The 18,970-nt window shown below is 58.3% G+C and overlaps 1 protein-coding gene across 1 annotated transcript; it reads left to right on the forward strand.

The window, feature by feature from the left end:
- Positions 1-240: 240 nt before the first annotated feature.
- YTHDF1 (YTH N6-methyladenosine RNA binding protein 1) lies at positions 241-14,697 on the forward strand. Its single transcript, XM_030309209.1, has 5 exons — positions 241-350; positions 522-546; positions 1,541-1,620; positions 9,962-11,482; positions 13,358-14,697. The coding sequence occupies exons 1-5, from the start codon at positions 324-326 to the stop codon at positions 13,382-13,384; spliced, it is 1,680 nt and encodes a 559-aa protein (XP_030165069.1). The 5' UTR covers positions 241-323; the 3' UTR covers positions 13,385-14,697.
- The last annotated feature ends 4,273 nt before the right edge of the window (positions 14,698-18,970 follow it).

An 18,970-nucleotide genomic window follows, 5' to 3' on the forward strand; every position in this document is an offset into this window, starting at 1 on the left:
CGTCGGCGCTCCCGGCCTGCCCCGCGCGCGCTGACGTCGCGCAGCCTCGTCCCCGCCGACGCCGCCGCCGCCGCCGCCGCCGCCGCCATTGGAGTCGGCGCCTCGTCAGTGCGTCCGGTCCGGGCTCCGTCTCACCGCGCTGCGCCCCGCGAGCGGCCCGCGCGCCCAGCAGTCGCCGCCGCCGCCGCCGCCGCCCGGCCGGCGCCCGGGGAGGAGGCGGCGGGCCCGGGGCCGCGAGAGCGCGGGTGACAGGCCCGGCCTCGCGGGGAGGCCCGAGCCGGCGGGCGCCCCGGCCCCGCGCCGCGCCGCGCCGTTCATGAAGCATGTCGGCCACCAGCGTGGACCCCCAGGTAGCGGGACCCGGGGGCGCGGGGGAGGGCGGCCGGGGGCGCCCCGGGGCGGCGGGGCCCGTTCGGGGCCGGAGCGCGCCCCACGCCCGGGAGGGGTCCTCGTGAATAACTTTGTGTTTCCCTCTCCCCGGGGTCCCGTCTGCGCGCACGACCCGGCCTGCGGCGACACAGAGAACAAAAGGACAGGATACTAAAGGTGAGCGAAGTTGGCGCGGTCGCTGCGGGTCCTGGATGGAGGAGGCGGCGGGCCATGTGGGGGAGAAAAGGTCTCGGAAGGGCGTCTGGAGCCGGACGCTTCTCCTCCGTGTGCTTCCGGGAGATAGATGTTAGGTGGCGATACCGGGAGGTTTAGCAGCTGGAGATCGGGGACTTTTCAAGGAGAAGTAAGTAAAAGGGTGGCGGGAGGCATCGCATCCTCCCTCCCCGCTGCAAGATGGTGGACTTGAATGGGGGAAGGGAGGGAGGCAGGTGTGCGGGGCTGGCCCGGGGGGCCCTGGGGAGCTAGCTGCGCACCCCAGTAGTTAGAGCCCTAGTGAACCGGCCTCGGGAGTCTCTCGTGATGTTCTGGCTTAGGGTAAACCCCCAAGACTCCCTGTCGTGAGAGCCCGTAAGTGACACTTCGTGTTTACTTGGAAGACTTTTCAACCAGTGTGTGTTACTCGGGTGTAACCAAATATGGTTCATCATGTTTTAAGACTGGAAAGGGCCCAGCACTTTATTTACCTTTCCTTTCCTTTTTCGGCTGAGCGTTGAAACAGCGGAAAGTAAGCGGAGAGCCGGATAAAAATGAGCTCGGAAGCGTCATTCGGTTACAGCCTGGCCCCGCTGCCCGGGCCGGAAGCTCCCGGTTCTTCTCCGTCCCCCCACTCGCAGTGAGGCCTTTGCAAGCGCCGTGGTTGCCTCCGTAGTCTGCTCAGGCCACACCATCATCCCCGAAGCCCACTTACAAGCTCTTGGTTATTTTGTCAAGTTCTACCAAATTATGATCAAATTTTTACCAAAAACATGAAATTGTTGAAAGTTCTGCCTTGCCGTCCTAATTGTGTAAACGTCAGCTGGGTACTGTGTTCTTTCTTAAGTAAAAGCAATTTTTAGAAATCGAGGGACGTAGGCTTTACTGTCTTTGATTTCCATGCTTAAAAGTAATTTTTTAAAATTCAAAGATAACGTTTTGCAACTTCTCGTTCTAGTACAAAATGGTTCTTTGCATCAGAAGGATACAGTCCATGACAATGACTTTGAGCCCTACCTTTCTGGACAGTCAAATCAGGTGAGCTTTTTTTGTTCTTTATTTTTTTTAAACCTGTATTTTTATGTTAGTTTTGAGTCTCGTGATGCAACTTTCCTGCTACGTTTCTGATTTTATCATCCTAAACAACAAAGAAGCGCCATATAAAGTATTAGAAACAGAGAGTGTGCTGAGGACCTGCTCAGAAGACTAGCCTTGAGTTAAACATGGGGCGTGAGTGTGGGGAAGGCGGCGCGCCCCGGGAAGGAAGGTCCCGCTGGGGCCGTCTGCAGGGGGACTTCTGTCGTCCTCAGCGCCTATGGCTCGGTGATGCACCGCTGTGGATGGAGTGCAGGCGTGTGTCGTTGTCTGAGATTTCCCGGGGAGTTATTTTAGCTCTGGGCAAGTAGAATTGTGGTCCAGTAGAAATGTGGTCCAGCATCTAAGAATCCAGCTCCGGAGCCAGACTTTGGCCTTGGGTTCAGATCTTCACTCCGCTGCCGTGTGACACTTTCTCAGGTGGCTCGCCTCTTGTGTGCCTCACTGTCCTTTTGTAGAAGACTGGCTGTGGAGACGGCTGGGGAGGATGGCAGGCAGTGCTCGTCAAGCTCCGACATGGCACCTGTACAGGGCCCAGCAGGTCATAGCTGCACGTTTTTCTTTGGTATTTCAGAGTTTCTCCACCGTGGCCCTGTGGGCATTTTGGACGGAAACAGTCTTTGTTTGGGGGGCTGTGAGTCGTGGGGTGCTGAGCAGCCTTCCTGGCCTCCTCCCCCTACACGCATACCGGTATGACGAGAAGTGTCTTGATGGCGTCTCCTGGGGGCTGACTTACACTGGGTAAAACCACCAGGCTAGTTGGAGTTCAGGGTTAAGCATAGCGTCCACCACTTTTAAAACATACTACGCGTGTTCGCTTTGGAATAAAACCAGGCTTTGCCTCTTCCCTGGGGTGGAATGAAGTTAGTTTGTCTCTTTTCTTGCCAGTCTGCCCCTTTCTGAAGTGTCTTAGAACTTAAAACTTTTCCCTGTCTTCGTCCTTCTTTTTTTCAAATGTGTATTTTTGAGAGAGAGATGGAGAGAATCCCAAGCAGGCTGCACACTGTCAGCTCAGCCCGACCGGGGCTCGATCCCGCAAATTCGGAGAACGTGACCTGAGCCAAAATCAAGAGTCGGAGGCTCAACCTACTGAGCTCCCAGGTGCCCCCGTCCTTACTGCACTGAGCCAGTCTGCAGTCAAGGTGCCCAGGACACCCTTTCTAGAGCCCCTCCCCTTGCACCCACCCCAGGACCCACCCCTCCTCTGGGCAGGGCCAGGTGGGGCAGAGAACTACCCTGGCCTCGGTGATGCATTGTCGGGGTAATGGCAAGACGTTGAATGAGTACTTTATTTTTCCCTTATGTGGTCTGAATGCTATGGCGGTGTCATGTTTTAGGCTTTGACCAAAGAAAGGTGAGGGGAATTGTTTCACTCGAAATATGTTTTTATGAGGCAGGCGCTTTCATGTTATTTGGGCAGATTTCCTTAGAAGCAGAGCAGATGATTTTCTGTCAGGAGGGTAATTACGGCTGTTTCACCCTGGGGAAGCCAGCTCGGAGGACAGGGGTCGGGTGACGCTGCAAGGGACAGCCTTAAAACAGCCCTTTGTCCTGGGTATTGGTGTGCTTGTCAGCAAGATGGTTAATCACATTACTTAAGAGTAGATTCGTGATCTTTTTCGTTTTTTTGTTTGTTTATTCTGAGAGAGCGCACATGCGTGAGAGCTGGGGAGGGGCAGAGAGAGAGGGAGAGAGAGAGTCCCAAACAGGCTGTGCACCGTTAGCCCAGAGCCTGACCCTGACACGGGGCTTCAGCTCACGAAACTGACATCATGACCTGAGCTGGAGTCAAGAGTTGGACGCTCAACCGACAGCCACCCAGGGCCCCAAGGGTAAATCCAGGTTCTTGATTGAGAACAGATTTTCCAGACACGCCCAACTGTTAGAGTGTAGAATGCAGGTAACACGGGAGAGCTCTTAGAGCCTAATTTTCCTGGTCCTCTTGTGGATGAAGAAAAGGGCCCGAGAGGCCTGGTTTGCCCGGGTGGTGGAGCCAGTTTGTGGCAGAGCTAGGTTCTGGACTAACTGGTGGGGGGAAGAGATGGTCTCTTCCATGCACACAGCAGGGGCTCGTTTGGTCCTTGTGTTTGTTGCTACTTTCTTCGTTCTGGCCACCACGCACGTGGCCTCTTTGCAGACAGAAGCCACTGGGGATTGATGACACCTTTGGGTTTGGGTTCTGCTGGCAAAGGCTTCTCCTGAGGACAGCTCTGTGTTTCGGTGTTCCAGCTCCCAGACGGGAGGCGCGCCATGGGGCCCGCCCGACCGCACGTGAGTGAGGGACAGTGGTGGCTCGTGTGGCCGGGAGCAGCGCACTTCAGTTGCCAGCGCTGTGCTTCTCTTTATTGAGGTGTTTTGGACATGTGACAGGTGGCATGTATTTGAAGGGTGCCATTTCACAAGGGACTTTGCCTGTGTACCTCTGGGGCCGTCACCGCAGGGAGGATGGTGACGAGGCCGTCAGCCCCGTGACGCTTTTTTTTAATACGGGTGTTTGTAGTGGCAAGTTCAAGGCTCTTTCTGTTTTTGTGTTTTATGAAGTTTTAATACCGGGACGATTTGGAAAGCGTTTACAAGCATGCTGTTCAGGCTAGTTCAACTTGTAACGCCCCACAACGGAGCCGGGGTCCTGGGGTGCGGGAGGGCCTTTGGGCCCTCGGGCGTGCATTTGTCCCTTCCTGGTCGCCCCGGGAGCATCCTGATGTAGCAGCCCTGCATCCCCTCTGTGACACGAAATACATGTTAGCTTTAGGAGATGGGTGGGGGGGAGTGCGGGGGAGCAGACGGGCTCTGGGTGGGGGCCACGCGGTGTGGATACTACGGACTGAACCGGATCACTCGGTCGTCAGCAGACGCGCTTGTTTGCCCAGGCACGTCTGACAGAGACGCAAAGGAGTGGAAGCAAACTTTTCTAGTTTATTTCTCAATTGTGTTCAGTTGTGTTCTAAGTGCGATAGGATGTTTTCAGTTTATGAGAAAGTTCTGCAAGTTTTCCTGTTCCCGTTTTCATTGCCAAGCACCGTCATCGGTTTATGCTTATTCTTCTAGAAAGCTGTGATGCCTCTGACGTGAGGATCGACTTCCACTTTGAGCAGAGCCACTTGACGTGCTGGGGTGTGTTTTCGCAGTTGAGGGTGTGGTGGGCTCTCACCTCCGTTTCCAGGACCTGGTGTGCCCCATCTCAGAGGTTCCTTAGGTGGTCAGGTTGAAATTTGTATCTTCTCGCTCTTTGCAGAAAGCGTCTGGCCTCGGGAGGTGCTTCTGTTTAAATTTTTTTTTTTTTTTTCAACGTTTATTTCTTTTTGGGACAGAGGGAGACAGAGCATGAACGGGGGAGGGGCAGAGAGCGAGGGAGACACAGAATCGGAAACAGGCTCCAGGCTCCGAGCCATCAGCCCAGAGCCCGACGCGGGGCTCGAACTCACGGGCTGCGAGATCGTGACCTGGCTGAAGTCGGACGCTTAACCGACTGCGCCACCCAGGCGCCCCGAGGTGCTTCTGTTTATAAAAAGACCAGCTCATCTTGAAAATCGTGCTCGGCTGTCATCCAGGGTTTCTGTCAGGTTTGGGGGTGGTTTTCACCCCGCAGCACAAGGCCAGGCTGAACTGATGCCCTGTTGGGTGGGCCACTTCATGTGGAGAGCCCGGGGGCCAGCTGGCTCATGGCTTGCTCTGCTGGGCAGTTTTGGCGGGCTCGAGCGACTAGGGGAGTTAGCAAGGAGCGCGTGGTCTTGTAGGCCGTGGCCTGGCGCGGGTTTCTTGTGGTCGTGTCCAAAGGCTGTGGGCTTCAGTGATGGCACCCACTCAGTGGAGACCAGCCATCGTGGAGTGCGGCTGGTGGGGCCCAGTGGGGTCTTCACATACTTCTTAATGTCAAGTTGCTCAAAACGACGTGCCTCATGGGGCGCCTGGGTGGCTCAGTCGGTTGGGCGTCCAACTCTTGATCTCGGGGTTGTGGGTTCTGGCCCTGTGTTGGGCTCCGTGCTGGGTGTGGAGCCTACTTAAAAGAAGAAACTACGTGCCTCCAGCTGGACACAAAGGCAGAAATTCTCTGGCGTCAGAAACTGTGCTCCTTGCACGCGACCCAGCCAGCTGAGGGACTGCAGTCCTCTTGCACAGAGACATGCAGCCAAGCCTGTGTCCCCGGGGCTTCCCCTGGGTGCACCTGCTGGGCCCCTTGCAGCTCTGGTCCCTTTGTCAGTCTTCACAATTGCCGTTGATACTTCCCACTTCTACATAATTTACTTAAGCGTAATTTCTAGCCGTTCAGGATGAGTTTTTTTTTTTTTAATTTTTTTTTTTTTTTCAACGTTTATTTATTTTTGGGACAGAGAGAGACAGAGAATGAACGGGGGAGGGGCAGAGAGAGAGGGAGACACAGAGTCGGAAACAGGCTCCAGGCTCCGAGCCATCAGCCCAGAGCCCGACGCGGGGCTCGAACTCCCGGACCGCGAGATCGTGACCTGGCTGAAGTCGGACGCTTAACCGAGTGCGCCACCCAGGCGCCCCAATGTTTACTTATTTTTGAGAGAGAGAGAGTTCGCTCTCGCATGCAGGGGCGGGGGAGGGGCAGAGAGCGAGGGAGACAGAATCGGAAACAGGCTCCAGGCTCCGAGCCATCAGCCCAGAGCCCGACGCGGGGCTCGAACTCACGGACCGCGAGATCGTGACTTGGCTGAAGTCGGACGCTTAACCGACTGCGCCACCCAGGCGCCCCTATGAGTTTTTTTTTTAACGTGACTGTACTTTACCGAGTGTGAAAAAGTTTGAATTTTAGAATAGGTTCATTATTGTGTTTTACTGTGGTTTTTCAACGAGAGTGACGCAGGGATCACAGACAGAGACTTGGTGGAAGTCTGTTTTGTCTGGAGAGCCCATTCTGTCTGTGATCTTGGACTTGGCCACAAGGAGGCGCCCGGGAGTCCGGTGTTTGTCAGTCTTCCCTCGTGGAGCCTCAGCTTGCCTTGAAGATGAGTACGCGTCGCCTCCCTGTTTTGGGGCCCTGCCTTCTAGCAAAGGCTACAATTAGACGGAGTCTCGTATGTGGGAGCGTCCGTCAGGGGGATGGTTTTACCCGCACTGGCCTCAAAAAGGTTTTTGTAGGTCCTGCCTTTTCCTGGACGTGCAGCGCCCCTGCCTCGAGCGGCTGCCTGCAGGGAGGGAGAGCCAGGCGCTCGTTTCTGCCGCTGCAGCGCCTGCACCCGCACCCCCGAGACACCGGCCTCCAGTTGGCAGCCTCCGGGCGCGGTGGGTCGAGCCGAGGAGCGTCCAGGCGGCAGCGCATCTGTCTGGAGCCCGCGCTGCGGGGCACGGCCTGGCCAGTCGGGGCCGCGGTCCGGTTCACCTATGCGGGGAGGAGAATTTCAGTTTTGCCGGAAGTTAAGGCCAGAGCATTTGGGCCCTATGTGCTGCGGACGGACGGACGGACTGACGGGGACCGCTTCCTGTGCAGCACAGCCCGGGAGGGAGGGCGTGTGGTCCGAATAGCAAGCGAGAGTAAACACATCCGGGTCTTCTCACGGGACGAATGACTGACTGCACGTAGGTTCGTACACTGACTTGCTTGGCTTTAGCGCTTTGAAGGCAAGATGGCCGATGGTGCAGCGAAGAGCTGCCGGGAGGACAGGGGTGGAGACCGAGTCAGGCTCACGGCGCTGAGGTTGCCGCACGCGGCCCGCCAGGTGGCCTGGAGCCAGTCGTGTCCCGGGGAGGACAGAGGTGAGGACAGACGGACGGACGGAGGCCGTGGGCAGGGCTGGCGTCCAGCCCGGGGAGTGCCGGGCCTGGTGCGCGTGGGGACGGCTGCTGGTGGGCCTGCGGCCGCTTGTCAGGACGCCCCTTCATCTGGGGCCTTGAAGCGAGGAGTCTCCGTTCCTTTTGCTGTAAGAGCCGTAGCGTTGGAGGAAGATCTGTAGTCCAGGTGCTTTTGTGACTCTCCCGTCCGTGCTCACCGTGACCAGCCTGCACTGACGGGTCCCAGGAGGAGAGGGTTAGGTCCACTCAGGGCCACCACTTCTCTCCCAGACACCCTCCTGCCGGGAGGCACTCCCGTGAGCCAGGAGGGTTCAGGGGTGCCGGCTGGCTGGCTTCCTGTTCCTGGGACGGTCCCGGCTGGAAGCCGCCGAGAAGCGCCTGTGCACAGTGTGGTCAGGACCCGGAACGCCAGTTCTGTCCAGTCCACAGTAGGACTTTAGATGAACTTGGAGGGACGTTGAATGGAGAACACAACGCATGATGGTTTGTGTCCTCAGTTACGTCCTGCTACGGGTGAGGCTTACCTGTGAGTCACGAGTGAGGTGCTAGCCCCGTGTGAGCCCCGTCTGAGCCCCGTCTGTGGGTGCTGAGGTCAGGCGGCAGGCTTAGCTCTTGGGGCTGCCCCTCGCCTCACAGAGCACGCCCTCTGCCCGAACCTGGTGATTTGCTCTCCCTCCTGACCGGCCCCCTGGAGAGCGTCTTTGAGGGCCCAGGTAGGATGCAGGCAGACAGAGGAGGTTACAAGAAGGGGCCGGAGTCACTGACGTCCTTTCTGGGGAAGGTAGCTCCAGCTGTGCCGCGGCTTATGGGACATCGATGATGGGGCCGGTTCGTTGTCTGTTTTTCACCCACTGAGCATCTCCGTGATTTTTATTACTGGGAAAGTCCTTGCCTCTTAAAAAGTGATTTCTGCAGTTGTCTGCCGTCAAATGGAGCAGCCAACAGGCAGGAGCGGCGATGCCTGAGATCCTGCGAATCCTCGATGGGATGGGGCAGCAGGAGGTGGCAGTGGAGACCGACAGCCAGGAGGCTGGGTGACCGATGTCACGTGTTGGGCTGGGACTGCTGAGGGACCGGCCTGTTCTCCAGAGGGTCCTCTGGGGGAGCGGGGTCTGGAGAGCCCCACGCCTTCTCACGGTGGCAGAGCGCAAATGCTTGTTTGGCATTCTGGCTCTCCCTCCCTGGCGGCCTCAGCCCGGCTCCCCCCCCCCCCCCTGTGGGTCCCTGGGATTGTGCTGGCCAGGACAGCGGTGTTCTCACGTGATAGTCGGTGCAGGGCTGGAGGAGGAGGTCTCTGGCCAATACTCTCCTTGTAGAACTTTCTGGTTGTTTGTAGAGGAGGGTAGGGGAGAGGAGGGGGCCCACTAAGCAGTCAGAAAATGGTAGCATGGGCTGGAAAGCTTGCTGCTGCCTCCACTCTTGTTTTCCTTTATGGCCTTGCCACTCCTTAAACCAGCTGCCCTGGGCAGGAAGCTTGCACCCCTACCCTGCACCCCTCCACTCCTCCTACCACCCACACCTGCCAGGAAACCATCTACATCACCTGCCAGTGGCATGGCCAGGGGGCCCCAGCTGTGGCCAGAAGCCCGCTGAGTCTCTCCCCAAGGAGACGCCTTGCCAGAATGGCTGACCTCAGGTCTAAATCCACACCCTGGGCAGATTTCCTGAGATTCTGGAGGTGAGTCTCTGCTGCCTTGAGGGCAGTCCAGCCGCTCGAAAATCCCTCTCTGAGGCTTCAGCCGATGCACGGGTGTCCTCTCAGTAAGGAATCCCAGGTGAAGTTGGAGCCCGATGTGAAGGCTTCTCCAGCTCAGAGAGCAGGCAGGACACGGAGTCTTGGCCAAGGAGCCGGCCGAGGCCTCTGTGCTGCCTGACGCGCGGTGAGAGCCAAGGCCACGCCTGGGCCGTGGTGGGGATGTGAGATGGCGAGGCCCCTTTGGACTCGGAAGTGGGGGTGGGCTGGCAGGAAAGGCGTGTGGGAGGGGCCTCTGAAGCGGCCTTTGATAGAGGGGGTGGGAGGAGCCCGTGGGTCCAGCGGAAAAGGGTGTTGCCCGTGAGCCGGGACCCGCGGGGACCCGCGGGAGCGTTGAGCAGTCAGGGGGGCTTGAAACCAGGCTGCCGGGTAAGCCGCCCTGTCGCCCCGAGCTCCCCGAAAGCCGTCTTGGCCTTCCCGCAGTTGTCCTCCCTTCCCGCCGTGCCGGCGGTGCTGTCCCGTGTGCGGGGTCGGCGGTGTCGCCGCTCCTCACTCTGGTTCCCTCCCGCGTGAACAGTGTGCTGCTTGAGGGTGCAGGAGCGGCTGCAGGTGGACTGCTGGCGGCCAGTGCCGGGGCGACTGGGCCTGGTCGCGTCACGCGGACCCAGCACGCCGCAGGTGACCACCTGGCTGCTCTCAGCCCTTGCTGTGTTCTCACTGGGTGGCCTCGGTTCCTGTGGGGGGGTGACGGTGCCGTGCAGCCCGCCTGGACCGAGGCAGGAAGTCTCCGAGTCGCGTCCTGAGAGCAGTCTAACCCGTCCCCTCTTGTTTTCCCAGAGTAACAGTTACCCCTCCATGGCGGATCCTTACCTGTCCAGCTACTACCCACCGTCCATCGGATTTCCTTACTCCCTCAATGAGGCGCCCTGGTCCACTGGAGGGGACCCTCCGATCCCGTACCTCACCACCTACGGACAGCTCAGTAACGGAGACCACCACTTCATGCACGATGCTGTCTTCGGCCAGCCCGGGGGCCTGGGGAACAGCATCTACCAGCACAGGTTCAATTTCTTCCCCGAAAACCCTGCCTTCTCCGCCTGGGGGACGAGCGGGTCTCAGGGGCAGCAGGCTCAGAGCTCAGCCTACGGGAGCAGCTACACGTACCCGCCGAGCTCCCTGGGTGGCACGATCGTGGACGGGCAGACGGGCTTCCACAGCGATACCCTCAACAAGGCCCCCGGCATGAACAGCCTGGAGCAGGGCATGGTGGGCCTGAAGATTGGGGACGTCACCACCTCTGCCGTCAAGACCGTGGGGTCGGTGGTTAGCAGCGTGGCGATGGCCGGTGTCCTTTCCGGGAATGGTGGGACGAGCGTGAATATGCCGGTTTCAAAGCCGACCTCGTGGGCTGCCATTGCCAGCAAGCCGGCAAAGCCACAGCCGAAAATGAAAGCAAAAAGCGGACCTGTCATTGGGGCAGCCCTGCCCCCGCCACCTATAAAGCATAACATGGACATCGGCACGTGGGACAACAAAGGGCCTGTGCCCAAGCCTCCGGCCCCCCAGCAGGCACCGGCCCCCCAGCCTGCCCCGCAGCCCCAACCGGTCGTGCAGCCTCTTCCCGCTCAGCCCCCCCCTTTGGCCCAACCGCAGTATCCGAGCCCTCAGCAGCCGCCCCAGACCCGCTGGGTCGCCCCTCGCAACAGAAACGCGGCCTTCGGGCAGAGCGGAGGGCCCGGCGGCGACGGTAACTCTCCTGGAAGCGCTCAGCCTAATTCTGCCCCCAGTGTGGAGTCCCACCCCGTTCTGGAAAAACTGAAAGCGGCCCACAGCTATAACCCTAAGGAGTTTGATTGGAATCTTAAGAGCGGCCGCGTGTTCATCATAAAGAGCTACTCGGAGGACGACATCCACCGCTCCATCAAGTACTCCATCTGGTGCAGCACGGAGCACGGCAACAAGCGCCTGGACGGTGCCTTCCGCGCCGCCGGCAGCAAGGGGCCCGTGTACCTGCTCTTCAGCGTCAACGGGAGCGGGCACTTCTGCGGGGTGGCCGAGATGAAGTCGCCCGTGGACTACGGCACCAGCGCGGGGGTCTGGTCTCAGGACAAGTGGAAAGGCAAGTTTGACGTGAAATGGATTTTCGTCAAGGACGTGCCCAACAACCAGCTGCGGCACATCAGGCTGGAGAATAACGACAACAAGCCGGTCACCAACTCCCGTGACACCCAGGAGGTGCCCTTAGAGAAAGCAAAGCAAGTGCTCAGAATCATCGCTTCCTACAAGCACACGACCTCCATCTTTGACGACTTTTCTCACTACGAGAAGCGTCAGGAGGAGGAGGAGGAGGTGCGCAAGGTGAGTCTGACCTTCTCGCGCTCGAGCTCCGGGTGGGCCGGGGCCGGAGCCGGAGCCGAGGCCTCGTGCTCGCTGGCTGGGGCCCGGCGACCGCCAGGTCCCCGTGGCCTCGGGCAGGGCCAGCAGCGTCTGGGCTTGTCTGGGCACGGTCACCGGCGGGGGGGGGGGGGGGGGGGGGCGCGTAAGTGGACGTGACCACACAGCTTTGTGGTTCTTAGGGAACAGGAGCTCTGGGGCCATGGTACAGAATTCTCCCTGGACACTTAGAAATAACGCCTGTGGACTGGGGTAGGCCGGCGAGGCTGCTGGGGCCGCGGGGGGCTACAGGCCCTGCCTGACCCCCCAGGGCACCGCCCTCCTCACCCGGGAAGCTCTCGTCTGGAGGCCGTGGCTTCTTTTTCTCCTGAAAACCCAGTGCCTTACAGGTTTTGGGACCTTGAACTCTCCCTCCGGGTGGCAAAGAGGAGGTGGGGGCAGAGTGGGTGTGGAACGCAGGCCTCCCCTAACCGGAAGTGAGCATCTAGAACCCGGGGTGCGAGCCGCGAGTTGGGCCTCCGACGTAGTGCATTCCCCTTCGGCCACCGAGAACCTCCCGGAGCCTGAGCAGTTCCGGCCCGCTGAAGCGAGTCTGCCTGTGCTGCAGCGGAACGGGGCCCGTGGCCGTGAACTGGCCCAGGGTGGGAACAAGGACGGCAAAGCACACTCTGTGAAGCTGGCTTGTCTGAGAGAGTTCATGCTGAGGTTTTTTCCTGCTGGTTTGATATCGAAACATCCTTTTTTAAATTAAACGTCAGTTGACGATGGTTGGGTGTGCGGTCCCGTACCGACAGACGCGTCACCCGTCTGTGAATGGCAAGCGTCCCGGAGCATTTTTAGCCGAAAGGCCTGTAGCCGATGGTGACGTTAGCAGTGTTAGGCGCTGCACATAGCGTAACCATCACGGTTTGTAAAACTTGGAAAACGCATTGGTCCTTCTTTCGTTTGTAGGGAAAGGAGAGGGGTGTGTTATTTATTTCCAGTTACTGAGATCCTGTATTCTCACTCTTTTAGGTGTAGAGTAAAATACCCAATTGCTGAATTTGCAGGGATAGAGCAGAGATCACTGGTCATGAAGCTTAAGCTCCTTGGTGGATTTCAGCCTGGCAGCAGGCTTTGTGTGGCTGTGGTTTATCTCAGATACGCGTCCTGACTCGCTGTTGTCTCGTGCGGGGCCCGACTCGTTGCACCTAGGTTCTGGGAGTTGTGACGACGCTAGGGATAAATTTCTGCCTGTAACCGGTTGCCGTTTTTAGGGGTCTGGGGTCCCAAACCTGAGTTGGCCAGTGGGGTTGGGAAGACAGAGTGTCGAGTTGGTCCGTGGGAGGCGTGCCTGCAGGCAGACTCGGGGCACTCACGGCATTACGCTGTTCCTCCAGGGAGCTTGAGAGACGTGTGGAACCTACCAGAACTTTCAGCAGTGTGCTTCTTCCTTAGACCGCTGTTTGCGTGTCTCCAGTGGAGTTTAGTTGCAGCACTGTGAGGAAGGACCAATGTGGTTTCTGCCCCTGTTGATGAGAAGCCAGCCGGGCGGACGTGGGGAGAGACTGAGATGCGTCACGGGCTCGTCAGACGTGCTCTGGGAAAGATGGTTCTGGGTGTGGTAGGAAAGAGACCCGGCCAGAGAGGACTTGCGTGGAGCAGGTGGACGCCGAGGGCTGGGCATAGTTATCAGAGGCCCGGGGCGCCTGCTGGCGTGGCCTGGCTGGTCCCCGCGGGGGGTGCAGGCCCAGATGGGGGCCACAGCCCACAGCGCGGCCCCGGGGACCTCACTTTGGAGGGAGTGTGCGTGGCGTGTTCGCTCCGTGTGTTCAACTCTTCTCCTTTTTCTATTCACAGGAACGGCAGAATCGAAACAAACAATAAGGATGAACCAGTTTCTTCTGTGTTCTAACGTCGGACTGAAAAAGTTGAAGAGAACGTGTGCTTGGTGCTGTTGTCTCGTGCGGGGCCCGACTCGTCGCACCTTTTGCTCATTGTCTTTCATTTTTGCCCAGATGGATCTGCGTTCGTTTGTACTTTTTCTATGGATTATCGTATTCTAGAACTCACTAATAAAGGAGTATGTTTTCTGTCAGCCTATCAATCAGACCTAATGTGAGATAGAAGTATCCTTCAAAAGCAAACCAAACAGAAAGCCCTAATACATCTGAAAGGTGGTTTTTTGGTTTTTTTGGGTTTTTATGCAGAAATTATGTTCTTACTTTTCTAGTCAGTGTCCTTTAACATGTTTACGTGGAACTCATTTCTCAGCCCTTTGTTGCTTTATAGCAGACACGAGAAACCATGACTGGTTTTGGCGTTTACTGTCTTCTGTTAAAATACTTCTTTTCAAAATGTTGAAATCAACAAGTTAACGATCACCTCATTTGGGCAGTTTGCTATTTTTATTACCTGTTATCTGTCTAAAACGCTAACCCGTTTGATTTTTCTACTAGACGAAAAGATACGTTTTAGTTTTCCAGATGTGGTGAACGTGCCCCGTCGCACGGAGCGCCGTCCACCCTCGAACGGTCTCAGGCGCCGCGGCCGCCGGGTCCCTCGCGCTGCTCCCCGCCCGGCGGGGTGGAAGCGGCGGCACGCGGAGGGCCGGGCTCAGCGGGCGGCCGTTCGAGCTGTGTGCGTCACCCCACCTGCCCCCCTCCTCACCCGACAACCCGACGCCCTTCTGAGTTTCCCGCCCACGATGCTGAGCTTTACACGTCCGATCCGCTGGTGCAGACGGAGCGGCGGGCGATGCCGCGGGCGTCGGTTTCACCGTGCGCGTCTGGTTTCTCTTTCCCGTTGAATGGGCTAAAAAAAAAAAAAAAAAAGCAAACAACAAAAAAAACCTTTTAGAAACTGAATTTGCCGTCCCGTTCTGTGGACCGAGGGACCTTGAACTGGCTGCCACCTGGAGTCCGAGTCAAGCATGACCATGGTGCTCACACCTGTCGCTCCGGCACGCAGTCTGCACGCGCCCACTGTAGGGGATCTTCCTGTTTAGAGAGCAGATACCTTCCGAAAACTATTTACTCCAAAAGACCCTCTGAGTTAAAGTTTAAGCTGTATTATTTAGACTTGTATTTAGAACGTGTCACTTTCTCTGAACTGTTCCTGCCTGTGTGGAGTCACGGACAACATCGGATAACTTTTCCTCTGGAGAATACAAGCCTTAATAAACAATACCTATTTAGCAAGTCTGGTGTCCTCATTCTTCACTCCCCTTTCACGGGTTGGTGGTGGTGGTAACTGCACAGCCAGCTGCGGGGGGAGGGGGTCGCTGCCCCAGAGCCCGAGCACGATTCTCCGCGTCCGAGACTCTCGTTCTCGTCTGCCGCAGGGGAGCCGGCGACCGAGACCGTCGATGTTGTAACTTCGCTCACCCCGCGCTGTGGTTTGTGGGAAAGACGGGGGGACTGTTTAAAGATCCGGTTACAACTCTGAGTTCGTAGTCCCCCCGGCGTTGTGCTGCAGGCCTTTTCAGATCTCAGCACCGGCCTCCCCGGACTGGCCGTCCCGCCCGCCTCCTCCCTCCGTTCGTTCTTCAGCCGCGGGCACCGGCACGCTTCCTCCGAGCCCGCGTGTGTAGCAGGAAGTCCCGTGCCTGCTCGGTTTGTTCTACCGTTGAGGTAAAATTCACAGGCACGAGCTGTAAGAGGTTTGAAGTTTGAGGTAGAGCTGACACAAAGGTACAGGATGTTAGCATCATCCCAGAAAACGGGCTTTCCTGGGTGCTCGCCCTGCCAGGGTCCAGCCATTGGAGTAAGGTCATGGCTGGTGAACACAGGGAGTCAGGCCGGGCCCTGCGCCCTGACAGGCCAGGGGGTGGGGGGGATTTTGCACTCCCTACCCGGTGAGTATTCTTGCTAGTACAAATGTAGTTCCGTGTTTGCTCGGAATTCCTTCTGGGATTTTATTTTGGTAAAGCGCGTATTAGGCCTTGAGTGTGGGTTCCTTGAGTGCCATTTCCTTTCGTGTGGTCACCGGGCTCCTTTCAAGGTTAAGATTGGTTCCTGGCTTGCAAGGTGACTGGCTGAGGGATGACCCCACCTTCGGTTGGGTTTGAAGCAACAGAGAGGGTCCGGGGCTTTCACGGGCATGAAGGAAGGGGCCAGGCGTTTGTTACCGAGAAGCTGCGACTCTAATGAGTCTAATCAGTTCCTGATTGGCCTGTGTGCCTGGTCCTTAGATGTCACCTAGTCTGAAGGCTCCCTCCAAACCCTGCCAGCCGCACTGGCTCCCGGGAGCAGAGGTCAGGGGCTGCCTCGCACTGTGTCACTTGAGGCTAAACATCCGAGGAAGGAAAGATCATTGTGTGGCGGTGGGAAAGGATTACAGGGATGCGTGCAATTGTGAGTGGGCCACGTTTTGCTCCTAAAGGGCTATGTGATGTCATATCTGCCCCCCAAACCCAGGAATCAGCTTTTGTTTTCCCCTCTGTCCCAGCCCAAAGCACGCCATTCACAGGCGGCGTTTTCGTGTGGGCGCTTAACTGACAGAGCAGAGTCCCAGAGAGAGAGTGCTGGCTGGGCCTGCCTGCTGGTGGCTTCTCCCCAGCCTGGGCTCCCGTGCCGCCTTGGGCTCCCTGTGGCCCGGGGTCCTCCCGCTCAGTAGGGCGAAGGCAGGTCACTAGCTGTGTTTCCTCGCTGAGGTCAGGGAGCGGGGTCCTTGTTGGGCCTGGCTCAGCGAGCGCCGCGGGCAGGCGGCCGGGCCCCTGGCCTTGTGCAGGTAACTCTCTGCTTATACCCGCTCTCCCTGGGGTGCCCCACGAGATCCATCACCTCGTGCTCAGCTTGCAGTTCCTTTTTTTTCAAGTTTTTAAAAATGTTTATTTTTGAGAGAGAGACAGAGCATGAGCAGGGGAAGGGGCAGAGAGAGAGGGAGACCCAGAATCGGAAGCAGGCTCCAGACTGAGCTGTCAGCACAGAGCCTGATGCGGGGCTCGAACTCACGAACTGTGAGACCAGGACCCCAGCTGAAGTCGGACACTCAACTGACTGAGCCACCCAGTAGTTGCTTTTGAGATGTGCATGTGCAGTTTTCCCCTCCCCCAAAACCTATGTGTTAGGAAAAGGGTTTGAACGGTTGTCCTGAATGACATTTTTACTACAATTTTTTGTGGGGAGGAGGGTCATGGCGAATTTTTTTTGAGCTGAGGACACCCAGTGGACTGTCTCTTCTCAGAGAACATCTGTGTTTACTGGAGGGTCTGGGTCACCGAAGTGACCACACGCTGGGAAGTAACTGCTGAGATCCCTCCTGCCGCCTGGATGCAGGGTGGAGGGTCAGCCCTCCCACAGATGAGGTCGCCCCTGCCTGTGTCACCTGCCCTGGCATGAGGAGAGCGAGGAGCGGGCCCGGGCTTTGCCCCTGCAGTGACCTTCCGTGGGGCAGCTCCGGGATTGGCTTGGGTGGTATCCCGACCTCCGGCACCCGTGGAGGCACAGGGGACGAGGGTCATCTCAACAGGTTCCCGGGGCCTTGCGCAGCCACACTCTGGACTGTCTGTGGGGTCTGTGTGCCCCCCCCCCCGCCCCTGCAAGAGTTCAGTCCTCCCCGAGTCAGAGTGACCAACCTCGCCCACAGTGGATGGAGCGCAAGGCTCGTGGGTGAGGTCAAGTACCCTCTGGACACATGCTGAGTGGCACTGGGGTGCACCTGCAGCGGTGACCCCGGCTCCTCGTCCCCTTCCTGCCCGCTTCAGGACAGACCCGGGCTGAGAATGGCGCATCAGCGGTAAGCACACAGATAGACGAGGGTGCCCTGAGGCTGTGGCATCCCACACAGAGGGGGACCCACACGCCCAGGCACCACGTCCCACGGGACAGGACCTTCCTCCCAAGTGCAGGGCCCCCGTGCTGACGGACGTGGGAGGCTGGGTCCCTGAGGCCTGGCCACTTGGGTGCTTGTGCGAAAGCACCTCCTCCAGGCAGGGAAAGGCTCCATCGCTTCCCGCTGCCCGTTCTGGGCCGTGGCCGGTTGGCAGCCTGGGAGGCGATTTCTGCTGTGACCGTGGCAGCACCCAGGCCTGGTCTCCCCCTGCCCCTTGCCCTCTGGGAGCCTGGGAGGGGAAGGGAGAGGAGGGGACAGGGCAGCCCCTCTCTCCTCGGCCCTGCCTAACTGGCTCAGAAATTGGGGGCTTTCTGTAGGTTGCGGGGAGAGGGAGAGGACAGCCGCTCTCCTCGGGGCGGGGGGGCTGGTCAGGGTGAGAAGTGCCCCTGCTGTTCTCCAGGTGCCCCTCCTGTCCCCTCCCATCCCTCCCATCCCCCCGTCCCCCTCTATCCCCTCCCATCCCCCTCCATCCCCTCCCATCCCCTCCCTTCCTCCCTGGCCCCTCCCAGCCCCCTCGCCCCCCCACACAAGCATTGGGCTCTGCTGTGATCTCCATGCTGGCGTGAGACCCCGAGCCGTCCCTGGTGTCACGGACAGTTTGTGTTGGGTTAGTGTTGGCCACAACATCTCTAGTGGCTGATGCGAGGTGCGGGCAGGTGCGGCTGTTTTGCGCCTGCACTGTGGTAGGTCATCAGACGAGAGGGAGCACCCATCCAGGCGGGGTCGGGGGGACCTTGGCAAGCCGCTAGAGCATCTGGGTTCCGGGAGACACTGCTCCACAGGCAGGGGGGAGGGCCCCTTCCCCTTGGGATTTTGGGAGGCCTGCCACACCCTAGGGACTGGGCATGGGGCCCCGGAGATGGGGACAGAAGTCTCTTGGCTAGGATGTGGGACATCACAGCTCTGGCAAGTTCCTGGATACCACGGGGGCCGGGAAAGGAGGCGTTAGGACAGGGTGGGGCTGATGGGGAGGGCGCGTCTCGTTTTCATTTTTTTATTTGGAATAATGTCAAGTTTACAGAACAGCTCAAGAACAAGTACATAGAATACCTTTTACCTGGACTTGCTTATTCTTAACATTTTGCCCCGTTTCCTCGATCATGTGCTTGCCGTGTTCGTGCACGCGTGCATGTGTACGTGTGTAAGTTTGTGCAGGTGTGTGTGTTGTATATGTATGCGTGTAGGTGTTGTATGTGCATGGAGGGGTGTGTGTGCGTGTGTGTGTGTGGTTGTGAGTGAGTGTGTGCAGGTGTGTGTGCAGGGTGGTGTGTGTAGGTGGGGGGTCGTGTGTGTGTGAATATGTATGTATACGTGTGTGTGTGTGCAGGTGTGCGTGTGCACCATTTGAGGTCTGCTGTGGATCTTTCACCACATTTCCAGTGGGTTGTTGACCACAGTGTGTCAGGCTCTCCAGTGAGTGTGAGAGGGCTGTGATCCCCTCACCTAAGGCACCGTCTCATTCCAGTTTGGTTTTTAACACAACGGGGTCCTTTGCAGCATTTCGGGGAGGGAGGACGCTTTTTGGTCCGCTCTTTCCCCGTGGCTGGAGGAAGACTCAAGGTGGATGCTCTACTGACCTCCCTCCGCCTGCCCTGGAAGATGACCCCACCCCCCCCCCCCCCCCCCCCCCGCATGCAC

Source organism: Lynx canadensis, chromosome A3 (genome assembly GCF_007474595.2).
Source record: "Lynx canadensis isolate LIC74 chromosome A3, mLynCan4.pri.v2, whole genome shotgun sequence".
Lineage (NCBI taxonomy): Eukaryota > Metazoa > Chordata > Mammalia > Carnivora > Felidae > Lynx > Lynx canadensis.

Bases quoted from the DNA above. Each gene is read 5' to 3' on its own strand.
- YTHDF1 (XM_030309209.1), top strand. From the start codon at position 324: ATGTCGGCCACCAGCGTGGACCCCCAG. The intron at 547-1,540 runs GTGAGCGAAGTT...TTCTCGTTCTAG, and splicing joins AAAAGGACAGGATACTAAAG to TACAAAATGGTTCTTTGCAT. The intron at 11,483-13,357 runs GTGAGTCTGACC...TTCTATTCACAG, and splicing joins AGGAGGAGGAGGTGCGCAAG to GAACGGCAGAATCGAAACAA.